The 20,864-nt window shown below is 47.3% G+C and overlaps 1 protein-coding gene across 1 annotated transcript in view; it reads right to left on the bottom strand.

The window, feature by feature from the left end:
* LOC111954858 (microtubule-actin cross-linking factor 1, isoforms 1/2/3/4/5-like) overlaps positions 1-20,864 on the bottom strand; it is a 292,736-nt gene that overhangs the window by 130,426 nt on the left and 141,446 nt on the right. Inside the window, 4 exon segments of the mRNA XM_070436147.1 lie at positions 70-182; positions 274-440; positions 17,402-17,494; positions 19,460-19,537. Coding sequence (XP_070292248.1) covers positions 70-182; positions 274-440; positions 17,402-17,494; positions 19,460-19,537 — 451 coding nt within the window.

The raw sequence follows: 20,864 nt of genomic DNA, 5'->3' as shown, positions 1-20,864 counted from the left end.
ACACAGACAGATGGACAGAAACACAGACGGACAGAGACGCAAACAAAGACAGGCAGGCAGACGGGTTACCTTCAGCGTCCAGTAGTCTGGTCACCCCTAGCGACTCGGCGATCTCAAAGGCCTGCTCCAGGTTGTCAAGGTTACTCTGCTGCGCCACCACCTCCATGTCAATCAGGTCTGGCCTGGAGACCAYCAGAGAGGGAGACAGGGGGGTCAGAACTGAACGTGTGTGTGTGTGTCTGCATGCATCTCAGTGGGTGATTGTGTGTGTACCTGAATCGGTGGAGCAGGGCGTTGAACATGCGCCCGTCGCGCCAGGAAGAGGAGAAGTTGGTACAGCGGAGGCCAGGCCAGCCCTCTGTGGCCTGCTGGCTCCATAACAACAGCTTCTCCTTCGCCGTCAGGTCCCCTGACTCACCGCTCACGTAGATCTCTGAGATCTGGAACACAGAGAGGATATGGTTCGTACAGGAAACACTCATTATGAACACACACACACTCCCCACTCATAAACGTTGGATCAGGAGAGACCAGAGGAGAGGTGAGGGTTAATGAATATGGAACATACATATTGGGATGACTTTGCTTGGATCCATCCATAAGTATTGGTAGAAGGTTCCAAATAACTACTATTTGCTGGTCAAAATGATTACACAGCCTGCTCTTACTGTGTAATCATGGTAAGGAAAAAACGTGTTATATGAAAGCCACAACAGCTGGCAGGGATGCACACCCTTTCCCTTTAGGGACAGACACTCATTGCAGACTACATCATCCTCTCATATTCATGACATTGTCCTACTACCCGACTGTAACCCACGGTGGGCATTCATTACACTGTTTCAAACATATCTTTAGTGTCATGACAAACTAATGAACAATCGCTGTACCCATAGTTCACACAGGCCCACGCACACACGGATGTACGTGACATGCAAACGTACACGCACACACACAGTGAGTCAGCAGAATTGTATCAACGTGCTAGTCTTCTATTCACTTTGATTCAACTTGTCGTCTTTGTTCCTATCCTTCAACTGCTCTGTCCTTTAACCAATAGGCCTTAAGCCCGAGCCAGCGTTCTTTTCTCCTTCGGTCTCTCATTATTCTGGCCAGCTCATTAGCTTGTTTTCTCACCACAATCTCCCCCTCTCCCTCCTCCACTTGTTCATTCCTTCATCCATCTACCCCATTCCCTCCCCCCTCGTTCGGCCTCCTTCCAGCCCACCCCTTCAATCTCTGTCACTTCTCCTCATTTGATCTGTTTTTGATTTGATCTCCTCAGACACTTCCTTGTTTTGAGTCGTCCGTCTCTCCTTCACATCAATCTGCTGTTTCACTCCTCTTTTTCATCCCTCTTTTCTTTTTGAGGTCAAAGCGCTTATAACCTACTTAAGCCAACCGTCCTCCACCTCACCCCCCCACTCGTTTCCCTTCCTTCCCTACACTTGTCTTTCTTTCTTTAATCTGTTCATCATGACAAAGGGTGGCTGTTGTAGATGCAGTATCTGGCAGTGCCTGGTTCTTGTCATCAGTATTCCTCCGTCATCCCTTTTTCTCACTTCCCGTCTTGCCGGCCCTCCCTCCCTCCCTCCGTCTGTCTGTCTGTCTGTCTGTCTCTCTCTCTCTCTCTCTCTCTCTCGAGTGCTAATATAGAACAGAATGAAAGTCCAGTGAGTGCCAGGAGACTGCAGCAACAACCAAAAGAGAAGGAGAGAGAGAGGGGGGGGTGAGCGAGGGAGAGGAGGAATGGCATGCAAACGAGAGAGCGGGAGAGCAAAACCCATGGCCTGCGTAAACAAACAAGGCAAAACATGCACATGACGCGCACATACAGTACAAACCGACGGCAAACACCGAGACAGACACACACCTTGTGTGTACCCCCCAAAAAAACACAGCTCCTCCGTGACGTGAGTCTTTTATAGTAAAGATTATTAAGGCACGGACATCCAACTACAGGGCCACTCCATCTATTTGACTCTGGCCCTGAGCCCTTCAGTGACTAGCAATAAACGATAAACGAGTCAAGCACAGCCTCACTCTACCAATCGACACCCAGGTACTGTACCATCCTATGTAACTCAGTCCCCCCCCCCCTGCAAACCATAACCTGTTTAGAATACTGCAGCTGGTGATTGGACCGCATACTACATGTTTGCGCTGGTCAATTGAAATCGTCACACATAATTACCACCTTCTCATGGACGTGTTTATCCTAAATTCTGATCCAGGTATTATGAGCAATACGGTTGTTTTGGGTAACATATGGTAGCGATTTTACACTACAAAAACAGGGCACATGGTGTCAATTATCTGGTGACATCACGCTTAAATAAGACACTAACAAACACTAACAGACAGCTACACCGTCACACACGCGAGCAGCCAGGGGCCTGCTGCCACCCCCCCCCCCCAGGAGTCACGTGCCGGACAGACACACTATGAATGCTCTGTAAGATGGTGGAACCCTAGGATGCACACATCAAAGTGTGTTCAGTGTGTGCTGTGCTCGGACTCATTCTCTCACCGGCTCATGTGATTCTAGAGTGCCTTAACATAGAATAGAGTGCCTCACGCACGCACCGCTTGAGAGACGGCAAGGTGGTGCTATCACCATCAACGAGAATGGCTAGAAACGCTAGGCCTACGACACACTTACTGTACACTGCTATGATACACTTGCCTCCTGGGGCTCAGAATAGTCTCCATTTAAAGAAAGGATCCTTTGAAGTAGGAAAGGGCGACGGGAGAGAGAGGGATGGATGGAGAGAGAGCGAGCGAGAGAGGGATGGAGAGAGAGCGAGAGAGGGATGGAGAGAGCGAGAGAGGGATGGAGAGAGCGAGACAGAGGGATGGAGAGAGAGAGAGAGGAATGGAGAGAGCGAGAGAGATGGAGGAGCAGAGAGTTCGAGAAGAGGGATGGAGAGAGAGAAGAGGCGGGATGAGGAGAGGGATGGGAGAGAGAGAGAGCGAGAGAGGGTATGGAGAGGAGAGAGTGGGAGTAGGAGGGAGGGGGGATGGGGAGGAGATGAGGGATGGGAGAGAGCGAGCAAGAGAGGGATGGAGAGAGAGCGAGCAAAGAGAGGGATGGAGGGAGAGAGTGGAGAAGAGAGCAGAGGAGAAGGATGGATGAGAGAGAGAGGGATGGATGAGAGGAGAAGAGGGATGGAATGAGAAGGGAGAGGCAGAAGAGAGGGATTGGGAGAGAGGAGAGAGAGGAGAGAGGATGGAGGAGAGAGAGGATCGGGAGAGAGAGAGAGGATGGAGGGAGGAGGCAGGGGATGGAGCGGAGAGAGAGAGGGATGGACGGAGAGAGGAGGAGGGAGAAAGAGAACATGGAGGACATGCAGGGGGATAGAGACGAGGTAATTAGAGGTCGACCGATTATGATTTTTCAACGCCGATACCGATTATTAGAGGACCAAAAAAAGCCGATACCGATTAAAATCGGCCGATTTTTATATATATATTTGTAATAATGACAATTACAACAATACTGAATGAACACTTTTTTAAAACTTAATATAATACATCAATAAAATCTATTTAGTCTCAAATAAATAATGAAACATGTTCAATTTGGTTTAAATAATGCAAAAACACAGTGTTGGAGAAGAAAGTAAAAGTGCAATATGTGCCATGTAAAAAAGCTAACGTTTAAGTTCCTTGCTCAGAACATGAGAACATATGAAAGCTGGTGGTTCCTTTTAACATGAGTCTTCAATATTCCCAGTTAAGAAGTTTTAGGTTGTAGTTATTATAGGAATTATAGGAGTATTTCTCTCTATGCCATTTGTATTTCATATACCTTTGACTATTGGATGTTCTTATAGGCACTTTAGTATTGCCAGCCTAATCTCAGGAGTTGATAGGCTTGAAGTCAAAAACAGCGCTGTGCTTCAAGCATTGCTAAGAGCTGCTGGCAAACGCAGTAGTGTGCTGTTTGAATGTATGCTTACAAGCCTGGTGCTGCCTACCACTGCTCAGTCAGACTGCTCTATCAAATCATAGACGTAATTATAATATAATAAACACACAGAAATACGAGCCTTAGGTCATTAATATGGTCAAATCCGGAAACTATAATTTCGAGAACAAAACGTTTATTCTTTTATCAAACGGGTGGCAACCCTAAGTCTAAATATTGCTGTTACATTGCACAACCTTCAATGTTATGTCATAATTATGTAAAATTCTGGCAAATTAATTACGGTCTTTGTTAGGAAGAAATTGTCTTCACACAGTTCGCAACGAGCCAGGCGGCCCAAACTGCTGCATATACCCTGACGCGAATGCGCTTTTGTTAAATCACCACCCGTTTAGCGAAGTAGGCTGTGATTTGATGATAAATTAACAGGCACCGCATTGATTATACGCAACGCAGGACAAGCTAGTTAAACTAGTAATATCATCAACCATGTGTAGTTAACTAGTGATTATGTTAAGATTGATTGTTTTTTATAAGATAAGTTTAATGCTAGCTAGCAACTTACCGTGGCTCCTTGCTGACTCGCGTAACAGGTGGTCAGCTGCCACGCAGTCTCGCATGGATTGCAATGTAATGCCCTGATCGGCGTCCAAAAATCCAGATTACGATTGTTATGAAAAACATGAAACCGGCCATATTAAAATCGGCCATGCCGAGTAATCGGTCGACCTCTAGAGCGATATTTAGATAGTTGGTGGGGAGCGGGAACGAGACAGACAAAATACAACAAAAAGAGAGGATAAGAGAAAAGAGCGAATGGGAGGATATAATGTATTTGGAATCCCCTCTGGGGCTAGATGCAGCAGTACAGTGTTGATGAATGCGCATCTGAAACCCTATTTATTCAGATGAGGGCAGGCCAGACATCGCCAAAAAGGCAGCCATCACGTACCCACACACACACACACACACACACCCACACAATCGAGAAAGAAGTATTGATCGTTACCTAGCTAAAACACTCGTAAAAAGGGAGCCTTTGTGGAGACCGGGCTCTAAGCAACTGTGTGTGTGTGTGTGTGTGTGGTTGGTCTTGCTTTCCTGTGACTCAGCACCGCGCATCAAGTGAGACACACAGGCCAAAGACAACATAGCATCATAATATACTGACGCAGGGCGCTACAGATCAATGTAAAGCACTTTGGAGCAAGAAAGGTCTAGATCAACTAACTTCCATTTCAACTGAGGTTGATTATTGGTAACAACAGTAAAGAGGTCACCAGCAATGTGTGGTTAAAGGCCTACACTATAGTAGGCATAGAAATATAATTACTTGACCCCCCCCCCCCCCCCCAAAGGCACACATAAACCCCATTGTTTGGAGCCGTATGATCTCATAAAAACAATCATTGCAAAATAACAAGTTAAAGTATGCTGTCAGGAACCCTGCCATTTAAGGAAAAACACACACACAAGTCAAAGTAACAAGAGGAAAGAGTGGGTGGTGTGAGGAAAATAATGAGTGATGAGATGGAAATAGAGAGAAAGACAGAGAGGGAAAGAAAGAGAAAAGGGGGGAGAGATGCAGAGAAGGTCTGTGCTGTGGCGTTTAGGCTCTGGAGACAGACTCCGGAAGGATAAAGAGGACCTTCTGCAGTGGCTACACCAGGACACAGAGACACACAGAGAGAGAGAAAGACAGCAAAATGTACAAATGATCTCTCTCACACAAAGACGTATGACAGTAGTATTACAAGACGTAAAAGGGCAACGGACATTCAGAAATATGCTCTCTCGGCCTGATCTCTGGACAAGCCCCAAATATGGAGCCTCATTTCCAGAGTAAAAGAGAGCGAGTGGAAAAGAGAAAGAAAGAGAGAAAAAAGCCCCTGACCTGAGGGAACTGCTTTGTGGTGACCTGGGGTGGAGATAGAGGACTGTCAGTTGCAGAGTCCAGTCTCTCTGGAGCTTTCCCAGTCTATCTGGGTGGCGCCCCCTGCCTCTGGGGAGGTTAGTGGCAGGTCGCTGGCATAGCCCGAGGACAGAGGGTCCTGTACCGAGGGTCCCTCTGGCTTTTGTAGTTTCTGGGTCCCCATAAGGTCGGTTGTCAATTTGAGACCTGAGGTGTCCATTTTGGCTCTCCTTTGGGTCAAGCCAAACCTGCTTAGCTGGGTGGCTCCCCCCGTCTCTGGGAGGTGCGGGGCAGATCGCTGGCATAGGCAGAGGAAAAGTGGGTTCTGTAATTAATAGTCCCTCTTGGACCTGCGCTGGTTATCCCAGACTGAGTTCCTTGACTTTTGTAGCTTCCTGGGTCCCCATAAGGAAAGTGGTCCTGGCATCCATTTTGGCTCTCCTGCTGTCCTCCTCAGAAAGATGTACTTTGAGGATGTTCCCAGTCACAGGGGACGCGCTGGAGGTTCGGCACATACCTCTACTTCTACCTCTTTGTCATGGTAAACTGTCCCCTCTCCAAACCGGGACCCAAAGTCACTGGGGTAGACTGTCCTCACAACACACAGCCGGCCCTCCACCTCAGCGAATGTGGACCACCCCTTGCCTCCTTTGCCGAAGGGTTGTTAAAAGCAACCCCAGCGTCCATGCTACCCCGCCTTCATCCCCACCTCCTCTTTCTCCTTTTCTCGGTTTTTCCCCCCCGTTCCCTTCTTTCTTGGGTCTTCGTATACAAGGCCTCTCCAGGACCCCTTGTTCTCGCTCCCTGACTTTTGCAGACGCGACCCCCACCAGGGGTGGTGTGCACCTGGACGGAAAGATGGGTCAGGGTTATCTGGGGTCGGGGTGGGGGTGGGGTACTCACTGGGTTTGCCCTTGGCTGCTTGGGGCCTCTATGTTTATGCTTCGTCCCCTGTCCTCACTCCCAGCTCCGGGGTAGGACAGCCTTCTCCACACTGGGCTTGGCTCAGGGGATAGTTCCAGCACTCTGCTACCACCCAACCCCCCAATGCTGTCACTCGTGGAGTCCGTACAGAGAGCACTGGGAAGGGGCAGTCTGGATTGCGTTTGGACATGAGGCACAGTTAAATTGGTGATTTTGGCTCCGACGTCACTCATGGTGTTGAACGAGGCCGTGGTTGCCTCCGTGACAGTGCCTTTGTCCTCTTCATCCTCTTCCTCCGGTATGTTGCTTATCCTTACGCTTTCCACCTCCGAGCCTACCGACGACCCTCCTTTCTGGTGCTTCTTTCCTTTGCGTTTACGCCGGAAGCGGAGGCGCCGTTTGGGGTTGGGGGACAGTGGGGGGAAGCCGTGTCCTCCCTCCCTAGGAGGCCTCACACAACCCATCGAGCTTCCCATCTCAGACTGAATGACTGAGGCAAGGGAAGGACAGAGGAGGCAAAAATAGAACGCAAAAAACAGACACTCAGGTGGACAGGCACACCAGAGTAGCAGAGAGTGACGGACGAAAGCGATATCAATGTGACACCTGCTCGCGGTGTGACGTTAGTGACAGCAGGTTTAGCTATGGTTGCTTGCCAGGAGTATAGAAAGTGACAATGGCGAGACGGGATGTGGGCTCTCGTCACCTTCTCATAGGGTCTGGTTCAGTCCACCCGGCCGAGGTGCATGCTGCAGGCTTGCGTGTCACAGCTCTCGTCTGTCCGTAGCTGCTCCTCTCCCCGCCTTCCCTCCCCCTCTCCTCCTCCTCTCTTTGCAGCTGTTGCCTCACCAACACCGCTGTCAGCCCTGTCTGCTCTTGCTCGCTCTCCGAGGCCCCCCCCCCCCCACACTGTCGCTATGCCTCTACGGGCAGGTCACGGACGTCCCAGCAGGGTCCCAGCACTAACGTCAAGGACACCGAGGCAGAAACACGTCAGCAGACTCAGCACAGCTTACCAGAAAATAGATTTGGCTTCAGGCTTTAGTCGTTCATTCCTCCAAAGTTTGGCAGGTGAGAACGAAAGTCAACGTGGCTCATACATACTACATGTTGAACGAGGCTAGGAGAGTCTGATGTGTGAGACGGTGAGTCAGAGCACTGCAGCGTCCTCTTCAGCGCATCAGTCGTTTCACACACACAATGTCGGCGTGTGCGTGAGAGAAGTCCATGGGGTCTCTGGCGTTGCCTGCGATGGAATCAGTGCTCGTCTCATCTCATATCTGCAATTCCTCAGAGTGTGAGACGCGAGGGAGCTGCAGTGCACACACACACACAAACACAGTGTCGGACACACACACTCACACATGCAATGTGTCTGACTCGGTGCACATCACCGCAGTCGCTCGGCAGCGGAATATTTTTTTTTATCCAGTCATCTGCAATTCCACTTTGCTTCCGCCATCCTGCACACACGCAGTTTGTTGGTCATTTGTTTTCCCTGTCGTTCCGGGGGTACTGTAATCCACGTACTTTATCCAGGCTCGCCTCCAGGAATCCACAATCATATATTATTAATAACTCTCCGCTCCTGCGATAATGTTATTGCTGTCAGCGCCGTAACGGCCAACAACAGTCATAGTAGTAGAAGTGGAGACGGCATTAGCTCTGTAGTAGCCGGTGGTGTCCCATTCTGCTGAGACAGCGTGCTAATATCCACCATCCAGATTGGTGGTGGGTGATAGTGGACAGTCAGCCAATACTCTGACAGCTTGTTAACTCAAAATCAGAGCCTCGACGGCCACGACTCAGACTCCTCGCCATTCCCCGCCATCCCCCCTGTTCATGGAGTCGCTGCGTCAGGTGGCGTTTGATCTCCTTCAGTTTTCCCCGGTTGTTAACCACAGAGAGGTCTCAGGACGAAGGAAACCTRCGGGGGGGGGGGGGGGGRGGGGGGGCGTTGAACGCGCGTTAGGGCAACGCTACGGTGCGGACTTGAAAGTCTCCAAGTGATACGGGTAACCATGGGACCAGGAAGAGAGGTGAAGAGATCCTGAATGGTAGGTGTCCTGCATTATCCTTCAATGACTACCAATCACACATTGCATTAGGCGTGGTAAGATACCTGCAGCGGTGTCTCAGAGAGAATCCAGACGACTCGGGAAGCTGGTAGTGGTTCCTGTAGCTTGGTCTCTGGTGCTATATCAGGTTTAAATCCAGAGCACGGCGAGGAAGGGCGTAGAGACCCAACCTTGAGCTTTCCAGACGTCACGTGGCTCCCCCATCGATACCGGCCTTGAGCTCATCCCCCCCTCCAACGGAGGATTGCTGGGAGATCGTGCTGGTGGCTGGTACTATCCAATCACCAACCCCTCAGTCCATCTCCAACCTTAGAACTGTCTGTCAGCCAGGCAGGCTTTTTCAGTCAGCCCTGCTGACAGTCTTCAACCCTGCTCCAGTACATCAGCATCCACAATCATCCAGGTCTGTATGTGTTCCCAGTGTGAGGCCACAGGCGTGCATGCAAAGAGGGTCTGGTTGCAGACAACCACGCAGACAGACAGGCAGTTGGTTAAAAAGGCACTCCCTCTCCACTCGTCTCCTCTGGCCTGGTTAATGGAATTAGCAGTGGTGGCTGGGCTGGGCTACAGGAGGCTGGGCTAAACTGGGTTAGACTTGGTTAGGGAAGGTCCAGTATCCCCCGGCTTTAGCCGTCCTCCTGACGCTGCCTGCAAACGAACAGCTGACTGGGTAAGGCAAAGGCAGAGGATAAGTCCGGTAGTCTGGAGCTCCTTGGCTGGTTATAGAGAGAGATGGAGGAGGAGAGGGGGATCCGGATGAAGGGAGAACAAGGTCCCCGTCAGACAGCCATGGTCGGATTGATCCAATAAACACAGCGTTCCCGGGAGAGACGCAAAATGTGTGTGTGTGCAGCTGAAGAGAGAGCAAGAGTGTGTGTGTGTGTGTGTGTGTGCCTGCAGGGCTGGGCGATCCTCCAATCAGCTGCGTGTGTATGTGTGAGCCGAGGTCTGTAGATCCAGGGGAAACCGGGAGACACCGTAACAGTAGGCAGCCCTGTATTCCTCTCTCTGTCGCTGGCTTCTCTCGGTCGTGCTCTCCCTCGCTCGCAGGCAGAGAGGAAAACGCTCTATCTTCACAACCTCTGCAGCTCTAGCTCTCTTTCTCCCACCCTCTTTTCTCCTCCTCCTATCCGCTTCCTCGTTCCTCCCTCTCTCCTCCTCTCGCTCTCTCTCTGGCATACTCTCTACTGCTCTCTTGGTATGAGACACACACACCGATATGCTATTTTTTGGGGGGTCCGATACAGATAGATTTTTTGTTTTGGGGGGGGGGCAAAGTTTACTGATATGATATATCCTCCATTATAAACTGGGTGGTTCGAGCCCTGAATGCTGATTGGCTGACAGCCGTGGTATATCAGGGGGGGGGGGTTGTGATATATGACCAATATACCATGGCTAAGGGCTGTATCCAGGCACTCTGCGATGTGTCGTGCCTAAGAACAGCCCTTAGCCGTGGTATATTGGCCATAAACCACACCCCTCGTGCCTTATCGCTTAAATAGACTGTTACAGCAGTGAAAATGAGTTCTCATAAATTGTCATCCAAAATAGCACTTGTCCAAGAAATGTGTTTCAGAAGTACATTTCTTAATGACATCATGAATTAATTATTAGATAAGGACGATATATACTAAGTATTGAATATTGGTTACTATGTATCCGACACCGATGTATTGGTAAAAAGGCCAATATCAGCTGTTAAGATCGGTGAAGCGATAAATCGGTCGGGCTCCACAAAGACACGACTCAAAAGCTTCCCAGGTAGGCCAGCTGCTGCAGAAAAATAAATCGGTGTTGATTCTCTGCAATACCGAGATCATTAAAAAAGTTGAAGAAGAGGGAAGGATGCAAGAGAGGAGGGTGGGTGTTGAGCAGTTTCTGAAAAGAGCAAGAGGGATGTAACGGCAAGAGAGAGGGGGATACAGAGAGRGATGGGGAAATGAGGGAGAGAACGCAAGAGAGCCTTTGCACCAGTTAAAGCTTTTTCCCACTCACACACACCTTAAACACTCAAATCTCAGCGTGTGTGTGGGTGGTGGACAACTGTATGAGCGCACACAGGGCACACACACAGTCCACATCATTAAACACACACAAGGACCTGAGGCAGTGTATGGCAGCTTAGAGATCTACCCACAGACCCAAAATAAATACCATTACAAACATAAACGCATAGTATTCTCCGGTGATGGTAGATCAGCTACTTGTAGAGGAGTCCAATCCACAGCTCTCCCATTACCTCCACAGTGGAAAACAGACAATAAGACCCGAAATCAGGTCTCTGGATATGATATGATGTGCTGGAAGCCTRCAACTACCAATTAGCTACCTGAAAGCTGTCACATTTACTATGCAATTCTTTCTGCCACAACATAAAACACAAAAGCTGATTTCAAGTCGGTTTTGGTGTTTCACCCTCTAAATGATGGAGGTTAGGTGGTCTATAGAAATGACCTTGACTATCCTGTACCCCTGCACATTGACTCGGTACCGTAMCCCYTGTGTATAGACTTGATATTGTTATGTAACTGTGTTCTGTTACTTTTATTATTTATTTTTTGACTTTAGTTTATTTACTAAATATTTTCTTTACTCCATTTCTTCAATTGCATTGTTGGTTAAGGGCTTGTAAGTAAGCATTTCACGGGAAAGTCTACACCTGTTGTATTTCGGGGGCATGTGACTAATAAAATTTGATATGCACAAATTAAAAGAGCCAGGCCAGAGTGGATTAGCCAATCGCATGCAGCCACAGCTCAGGGAGAGGCGGGGTTTGTGAGAGGGGTGGGGTGTTGTTGGCTGAGAGCATTGTTAGTGCGCCAGGTCATCTATGAAGCTAGGATAACTGGTGACCCCTAGTGGTCAAAGTGAGGAGCTGCAGCCAACCTTGAATCACTGTTGCATCAGGGTAAATTATGCATACTGAATTTACATAGCGCTATACATTTTTCTATGCTGTAGGTAGGTCACAAACATGTGCAATGATCCATATAGTATACTACAAGGCTTGTCCCCAGAATATATTGTTGTAAAACAACACTTTTTGGGGAAGGTGTCCTTTTTTATTTGATTTTATTTAACTAGGCAAGTCAGTTAAGAACTAATTCTTATTTACAATGACAGAGACAACTATTATCCGTTAGGTGAGTGAACATCGTAGCCAAACCTTGACTTCAACTGATGGATTAAGTACCGAGTAGAGGACAACTGCCAGACATTGCTGCCTTGAGGGCCGGAGCAGGGCTGTCTCTCTCGAAAATTGAATTGAAGTGGCTGGTGTTGAGAAGGACCGCCGAGACAGCAACTTGTCTAGCCTGCAGTCGGAGAGAATGCTTTGCTAACGTGACACATCTTTGAAATAATGAAGAACTGGTCTTAACTAGACATGACAGAGTGTGGAGTCATAGGCCTGTGGTTCTACCCCTAACAGAGCTGCGTCCAATGACGAATTCTCCTTTTGGCCTGACAGAGTCGTCCAATCAGCAGCGAACTTTAGGGGGACAGTTTGCTGGAATAACTTCCCTCCCTACTTCCTGGCCCTGCAGTGCTTCCTGGCCCCACATTTTACCTGCTAAAACCAAACCCTATATCCTTGCCCGTAATCATTACAATAAATGAATACGTGCTTTCTAGCATGCCATCTGGTGACTCTCAATGACATTGCTGCTCCTTGCAAATCCCAGGTCATAATGTGCCGTTCAGACTTTTTACACATTGTTCACAATCACATATGTAATCTACATTAAGTTGATGTACTCGTCTGTCATTTTCAGTTTCTGTATTTTGTGTTATTATTCAATAAAATCATGTTCATATAGGATTGGTTATCTTGTACAAGATGCATGTTTTGGAATGTTTTTTTATATGTTTATTTGTATTCTTCTCACTCTGTCATTTAGGTCATTATTGTGGAGTCACAACAATGTTGTTGATCCATCCTCAGTTCTCCCATCACAGCCATTGAATTCGGTAGCCGTTAAAAATATATATATATTACTTAAAAATCATACAATGTGATTTTCTGGATTTTTGTTTTAGATTCCATCTCTCACAGTTGAAGTCTACCTATGATAAAAATTACAGACCTCTACATGCTTTGTAAGTAGGAAACCTGCAAAATCGGCAGTGTATCAAATACTTGTTCTCCCCACTGTATATACACACACATATATACAGCTGAAGTTGGAAGTTTACATACACTTAGGTTGGAGTCCTTAAAACTCGTTTTTCAACCACCACAATTTTCTTGTTAACAAACTATAGTTCTGGCAAGTCGGTTAGGACATCTACTTTGTGCATGACAAGTATTTTTTCCAACAATTGTTTACAGACAGATTATTTCACTTATAATTCACTGTATCACATTTCCAGTGGGTCAGAAGTTTACATACACTAAGTTGACTGTGCCTTTAAACAGCTTGGGAAATTCCCCAAAATGATGTCATGGCTTTAGAAGCTTCTGATAGGCTACTTGAAATAATTTGAGTCAATTGGAGGTGTACCAGTGGCTGTATTTTAAGGCCTTCAAACTCAGTGCCTCTTTGCTTGACATCATGGGAAAAACAAAATAAATCAGCCAAGATCTCAGAAAAAAAATTGTAGACCTCCACAAGTCTGGTTCATCCTTGGGAGAAATTTCCAAACGCCTGAAGGTACCACGTTCATCTGTACAAACAATAGTACGCGAGTATAAACACCATGGGACCACACAGCCGTCATACCACTCAGGAAGGAGACGCGTTCTGTGTCCTAGAAATGAACGTACTTTGGTGCGAAAAGTGCAAATCAATCCCAGAACAACAGCAAACGACCTTATGAAGATGCTGGAGGAAACAGGTACAAAAGTCTCTATATCCACAGTAAAACGAGTCCTATATCGACATAACCTGAAAAGCCACTCAGCAAGGAAGAAGCCACTGCTCCAAAACCGCCCTAAAAAAGCCAGACTACGGTTTGCATCTGCACATGGGGACAAATATTGTACTTTTTGGAGAAATGTCCTCTGGTCTGATGAAACAAAAATAGAACTGTTTGGCCATAATGACAATCGTTATCGTTGGAGGAAAAAGGGGTAAGCTTGCAAGCTAAAGAACACCATCCCAACCATGAAGCATGGGGGTGGCAGCATCATGTTGTGGGGGTGCTTTGCTGCAGGAGGGACTGGTGCACTTCACAAAATAGATGGCATCATGAGGGGGGGAAATGATGTGGATATATTGAAGCAACAGCTCAAGACATCAGTCAGGAAGTTCCAGCTTGGTCGCAAATGGGTCTTCCAAATGGACAATGACCCCAAGCATACTTCCAAAGTTGTGGCAAAATGGTTTAAGGACAACAAAGGCAAGGTATTGGAGTGGCCATCACAAAGCCCTGACCTCAATCCTACAGAAAATTTGTGGGCAGAACTGAAAAAGCGTGTGCGAGCAAGGAGGCCTACAAACCTGACTCAGCTACACCAGCTCTGTCAGGAGGAATGGGCCAAAATTCACCCAACTTATTGTGGAAAGCTTGTGGAAGGTTTGACACAAGTTAAACAATTTAAAAGGCAATGCTAYCAAATATTAATTGAGRGTATGTAAACTTSTGACCCACTGGGAATGTGATGAAWGAAATAACACCTGAAATAAATCATTCTCTCTACTATCATTCTGACATTTCACATTCTTAAAATAAAGTGGTGATCCTAACTGACCTWAGACAGGGAATTTTTAYGAGGATTAAATGTCAGGAATTATGAAAAACTGAGTTTAAATGTATTTGGCTAAGGTGTATGTAAACTTCTGACTTCAACTGTATATATACACATACATATATGCACATATATACAGTTGGAGGTTTACATACACCTTAGCCAAATACATCGATCCAGAGCATCCCAAACATGCTCAATGAGTGACATATCTGGTGGGTATACAGGCCATGGGAGAACTGGGACATTTTCAGCTTCTACTAATTGTGTACAGATCCTTGCGACACGGGCCGTGCGTTATCATGCTGATACACGAGGTGATGGCGTCGGATGAATGGCACAACAATGGGCCTCAGGAACTCGTCACGGTATCTCTGTGCATTCAAATTGACATCTATAAAATGCAATTGTGTTTGTTGTCCGCAGCTTATACCTGCCCATACCATAACCCCACTGCCACCACGGGGCACTCTGTTCACAACGTTGACATCAGCAAACTGCTCGCCTACACACCACCATATACGCTGTCAGCAATCTGCTGTACCGGGCAGATTTGCCAGTGGCCATCGAAGTTGGGCATTTGCCCACTGAAGTCGGTTACTACGCCGAACTGCAGTCAGGTCAAGACTCTGGTGAGGATGACGAGCTCAGCTTCCCTGAGACAGTGAGTTTTTGCAGAAATTCTCCGGTTGTGCAAACACACAGTTTCATCAGCTATAAAGGTGGCTGGTCTCAGACAATCCCTGGCGTGTTACACACGGTCTATGGTTGTGAGGCCGGTTGAACGTACTGCCAAATTCTCTAAAACGACGGTGGCGGTTTATGGTAGAGAAATGAACATTCAATCGTCTAGCAACAGCTCTGGTGGACATTCCTGCAGTCAGCATGCCAATTGCACGCTCCCTCAAAACTTGAGACAYCTGTGGCATTGGGTTGTGTGASAAAACTGTACATTTTAGAGTGGCTGTTTATTGTCTCCAGCACAAGTTGCACCTGTGTAATGATCATGCTGTTTAACCTGCTTCTTGATATGCCACACCTGTCAGGTGGATGGATTAGCGTGGCAGATGAGAAATGCTCACTAACATGGATGTAAACAAATTTGTGCACAAATTTTGAGAAAAATAATATTTTGTGCGTATGGAACATTTCTGGGATCTTTTATTTCAGCTCATGAAACATGGGACCAACACTTTACATGTTGCGTTCATATTTTTGTTCAGTGTATATAGCCAAGATATCGTTACTCATTGCGTATTTATTCCTCATGTTACTATTTTTCWATTATTTCTCTCTGCGTTGTTGGGAAAAGCCCTTCACTGTTAGTCAACACCTGTTGTTTATGAAGCATGTGACAAATAACATTTGGTTTGATTAAATGTATCCACAACTGTAAAACGACTGCTCTATCCTTCCATCTTCTCCCTTTCATTTCCTCCTCTTCTATCTCCTTCAGTGCAACAGTAGTTTTCAGCCCCCATTCTGTCCATCAGCGCAGAGTTATCCCCCTCTACCTCTCTCCCTCGTTCTGCATCACTTACCACCCCCTCTCTCCCTCCCGCCCTTTCTCCCCCTGGGCTCACACCATTCTGCTGAATCATGCTGAATGAAGTGGCTGCGTAGTCATGCGGCGTGTCTCCGTGGCAACCTTCTTGCCGGTGTCACCTTGTGAGGTAATATTATCATCGCTCTGCTTTGCCCACAGCACATCCTAGTGGCCGGGCATGGGAAGTGCAGCTGATTGTAAACCTAATAATTAAAAGGTTGGTTCCTGAGCTGACAAAATGGTGCTCTCATTTCTGTATTTTTCTACCTTCTGTAGAGAAGTTCGACTTCTAAAAAGGAGAACATTTAGTTGAAGTATTATTTGTGGATACAGGAAGGGTAGCTTTGGGTTTGCTTGGATGATTAGTGTCCAAACATTCACGCCTGGGTTCCTGAGGCCAGCTATATGTGTGTCCCTCTATGGTGCTAGTGCTCTGGGACCTGACCTACTGCAATGCCCTGCCTGGTGGTGGTTCTCCACCACAACACAAGGACATGCCAAGGTAAACTATGTGACACACACAGCCACTCGTGTCCATCTTTTAAAACACTGCTACGAGTGTCTTCAAAATTAACACGCGTGCGCACACACACACACACACACACACACGTGCCAAACACCAAACCAGAGCCTTATAAGGCTTCCCTAGAGCCGTCTCCATCTCTGGATCAAGCAGGTCGGCATAGCATCTACAGACAAAGCAACAAGTAAACTCCCACACCGGCAAGATAAACTAAAGACTTCTAAATCTAGTCTGCTCCTGGCACAGAACTATCTAGCTGCGCCCAAACACACACACACACACACCCAATACTACAGTAGAGGACGTGGCCGAGAGATCGGTATCCACCATTAGCTCTTAGGATTGTTACMACCTCGGTCTCTAAGTGATTGGAACCAGACTGCAGGCCACAACGGACCAWGGCCGGGAGAACTAGCCGAAATAATAAATGACTGTCTTTAGCCCRTACGGACAGAGAGGTCTCCGCAAACAGCTGTATCACTAACAAATGCCACGAGGTGTGAATTATCATGATTTGTAGAACTGTAAACTCTATTTGGAAAAAAGTGCTGTTATTAAAAAGCGATTTGGTTGCATAGCAGACTGGCAAACCAACCACAGATTAGACACAGCATAGAAATCGGATGTTTTTATTGATTCATTTTCATTAAACCAGGTAAAGACCCTCAAGGTGTAAAACCTCACAGGAAGTAGCCAGCGTGCCATGTACACAACCCAAGAACACAACACAAAACAATGTACGGGGCAGGGTGGCAAACCGCAACATAGAACTAGAACACATAGAGCAGCACAGACCTGGAAGTGCAGGATGATGGTCCAGATGAGGCCCAGTGTCAGCTTGGGGTTGCCGTCTGTGATGTCATCGTTCCGGATGTTCACCAGTTTGACCTGGAACATGTAGAATGGGAGGATTTAATACAAGGCCTAGTGGTGAAGCTAAGCTTGAGCTGGAACATGTAGAATGGGAGGATTTAACCAAGGCGAGTGGTGAAACTAAAGCCTTGACCTGGAACATGTAGAATGGAGGAATTTAAACGCCAGGCCTAGTGGTGAACTAAAGCCTTGACTGGAACATGTAGAATGGGAGGAATTTAACGCCAGGCTCTAGTGGTGAACTAAAGCCTTGACCTGGAACAATGTAGAATGGGAAGGATTTAAACACCAGGCCTAGTGGTGAACTAAAGCCTTGAACCTGGAACATGTAGAATGGGAGATTTAAACACCAGGCTTGTGGTGAACTAAAGCCTTGACCTGGAACATGTAGAATGGGAGGATTTAAAACGCCAGGCCTAGTGGTGACTAAAAAGCTTTGACCTGGAACATGTAGAATGGGAGGATTTAAAAACGCCAGGCCTAGTGGTGACCTAAAGCCTTGACCTGGAAATGTAGAATGGAGGATTTAAAACGCCAGGGCCTAGTGGTGAACTAAAAGCCTTGACCTGGACACATGTAGAATGGGAGGATTTAAAGCCAGGCCTAGTTGGTGAACTAAAGCCTTGACCTGGAACATGTAGAATGGGAGGATTTAAACACCAGGCCTAGTGTGAACTAAAGCTTGGACCTGGAACATGTAGAATGGGAGGATTTAAACACCAGGCTGTGGTGAATAAAAGCTTTGACCTGGAACATGTAGAATGGGAGGATTTTAAACGCCAGGCTGTGGTGAACTAAGTTGACCTGGAACTGACATGTAGAATGGGAGGATTTAAACGCCAGGCCTAGTGGTGAACTAAAGCCTTGACCTGGACCATGTAGAATGGGAAGGATTTAACCGCCAGGCTAGTGGTGAACTAGCCTTGACCTGGAACAATGTAGAATGGGAGGGTTTAAACGCAGGCCTATGGTGAGGGACTAAAGCCTTGACCTGGAACATGTAGAATGGGAGGAATTTAAACACCAGGCCTGTGGTGAACTTAAAGCCTTGACTCTGGACATGTAGAATGGGAGGATTTAAACGCCAGGCCTAGTGGTGGAACTAAAGCCTTGACCTGGAACATGTAGAATGGGAGGATTTAAACCCAGGTTGTGGTGAACTAAAGGCTTGACTCTGGAAATGTAGAATGGAGGATTTAAACGCCAGGCCTAGTGGTGAACTAAGCCTTGACCTGGAACATGTAGAAATGGGAGGATTTAAACGCAGGCCTAGTGGTGGAACTAAGCCTTGACCTGCAACATGTAGAATGGGAGGATTTAACACCAGGCTAGTGGTGAACTAAAGCCTTGACCTGGAACATGTAGAATGGGAGGATTAAACGCCAGGCCTAGTGTGACTAAGCCTTGACCTGGAACAGAGCTAGTAAACCATGTGGCTTCATGTTATTAACAGTCATCACATGACTTCTTTCTCACCGGATTGGCAATTGAATACTGATAAATATTGTGTGAATACCCTCCTGATTCCATCCTGCTTTCTCACACCAGTGCACATAAAAGCAATGAAACCAGGAGAGGAAGCCGCTGAAGGCTACGGAGATGCAGTCCMTGTCAAGTAGGAGCAGGTGTCTCTAAGACAGAGGTGCAGCATTGGGCAGTGACGCGTGAGGTGYGACTGTGGTCATCTGGGAGGCCCAGTCATGCAGAGCTGACACGTTGGGACAGGGGGCCGGGAGAAAGGTCATCTCAATGATTTTATTTATGGATGTGCTTTGTATGGGGTTTTAAAAATGGCAAAATAGACCAAACTAAATAAAGAAACAAAAATCTATTTCCAACAGCAGACGTCTGAGTGTGGCTTTAGTTTGGCTCAATGTGTTTTGCTGAGAGAGTGAGTACCTGCTGAAATATTGAGTGGGTTTGAAAGCGGCAGTTGTGTGTGTGTGTGTGTGTGTGTGTGTGTGTGTGTGTCAGTTGTACCTGTCTCTGTTTGAGGAAGTCCAGGGCGATCTGGACATTCTGGAGCCGGTGGAATCGCATGCGACCCTTTTCTCTGGGCTGAAGGGGGAGGAAAAAAGCACGAAGAGAGAGAGAAATTAGTGTATGAAGACAAAAAAAACGTGAGATCTTCTCACAATGCTGACCAGTGAGAGAGACATAAGCTGTGAGGAGTGTCGTTCACAATTCAAAGTGCAGTGAGGGGAAAACTATGCCTGTAATGGCACGGCATTATCCTAGAGGGCGCTGTCTTCAACTGTGGTCAAAGACATGCCAACAAGCATCCTCACAGCAGAGCAGGAAACAACACAGAAAAGGTACATCTGCAAACCATGCTGGTTTAGGCAGGCTAATACTTTTCTCAAACACACACACACACATTGTCCCCTGCCGCCCTCTCAAACACACAGTCCTTGGCTGGCTGACTCACACGCATTCACTCAGTCAATCACTGACAGTCTGTCAGAACACACACACACACAGAGAAAAGAAAACGCACACAGCAAAGCTGCTAGAATTGCAAGATGCAGGAGTGTGTGTCACAGTGTGCTGTGCTGGGTATAGTCATCACTGCAGTCAACAGTACCAGTAGTGAAGCAGGGTTATGAGGAGCACTCAGGCCAAACAGAGAACTGCATTCAGAGGACGAGACGTGAGAGGGGAAGGTCAGGGGGGAGAAGAGGCCACAGTTACACAGCCCCAGTCAAGATGCTGACAAATAAAACGCTTAAAAAGCCTATTTAACCTTTGAAGGAATGTCTAAGGAGGTTTTGGTGATGATGTGCTTGCAATGTTCGTATACGTGTCAAGCAGCTGTCTGCGACTTGAGAATGTGTGTGTTTGAATCGGAAAACGCTGAGACAACACTGTGCGAAACGCGAACGTGTGAAATCGCTTGTGTGAGACATGAGATATGTCAGCGTGTAAATGTATGTCTTGGGATAGAACTTAAATGCACTTGACGCGCATGCAGTCTTAAAGCACTRTCTATGGTGTGAGGATCCGGGTGAGGGTTGGGGGGGGGTCAAACGTACTCCCTGAGCTCCATCCTCCACCTCCTCCCCCCCGAGCAAGATGAGCGGGGGAGCTCGGGAGATACACACCCTCCTCAGCGAGGACACGCCCTTGAGCTGCTGCCGTCCGGAGGGGAAGGGGGGATGAGGAGTGAGAGAAGAGTGGATGGAGGATGAAAGAATTGTATGGAGGGATGAAGATGAGGTGATTGTCCAAAAGAGAGAGATCAAAGAGAAAGAGAACGTGAGAAAGAGGTAGAGCAGGAGGAAATGAAAAATGCAGCTGAGGCACTAATCAAGAAGTAAACTGCTAAGAGGCCAGCTTTCTAAAAAGTAAGTTGAAAAGTTCCTCCCGGACACGCTCTCACACAGTA

This window comes from Salvelinus sp. IW2-2015, linkage group LG30, assembly GCF_002910315.2.
Source record: "Salvelinus sp. IW2-2015 linkage group LG30, ASM291031v2, whole genome shotgun sequence".
Lineage (NCBI taxonomy): Eukaryota > Metazoa > Chordata > Actinopteri > Salmoniformes > Salmonidae > Salvelinus > Salvelinus sp. IW2-2015.
This window is presented reverse-complemented; position numbering and strand designations above follow the sequence as displayed.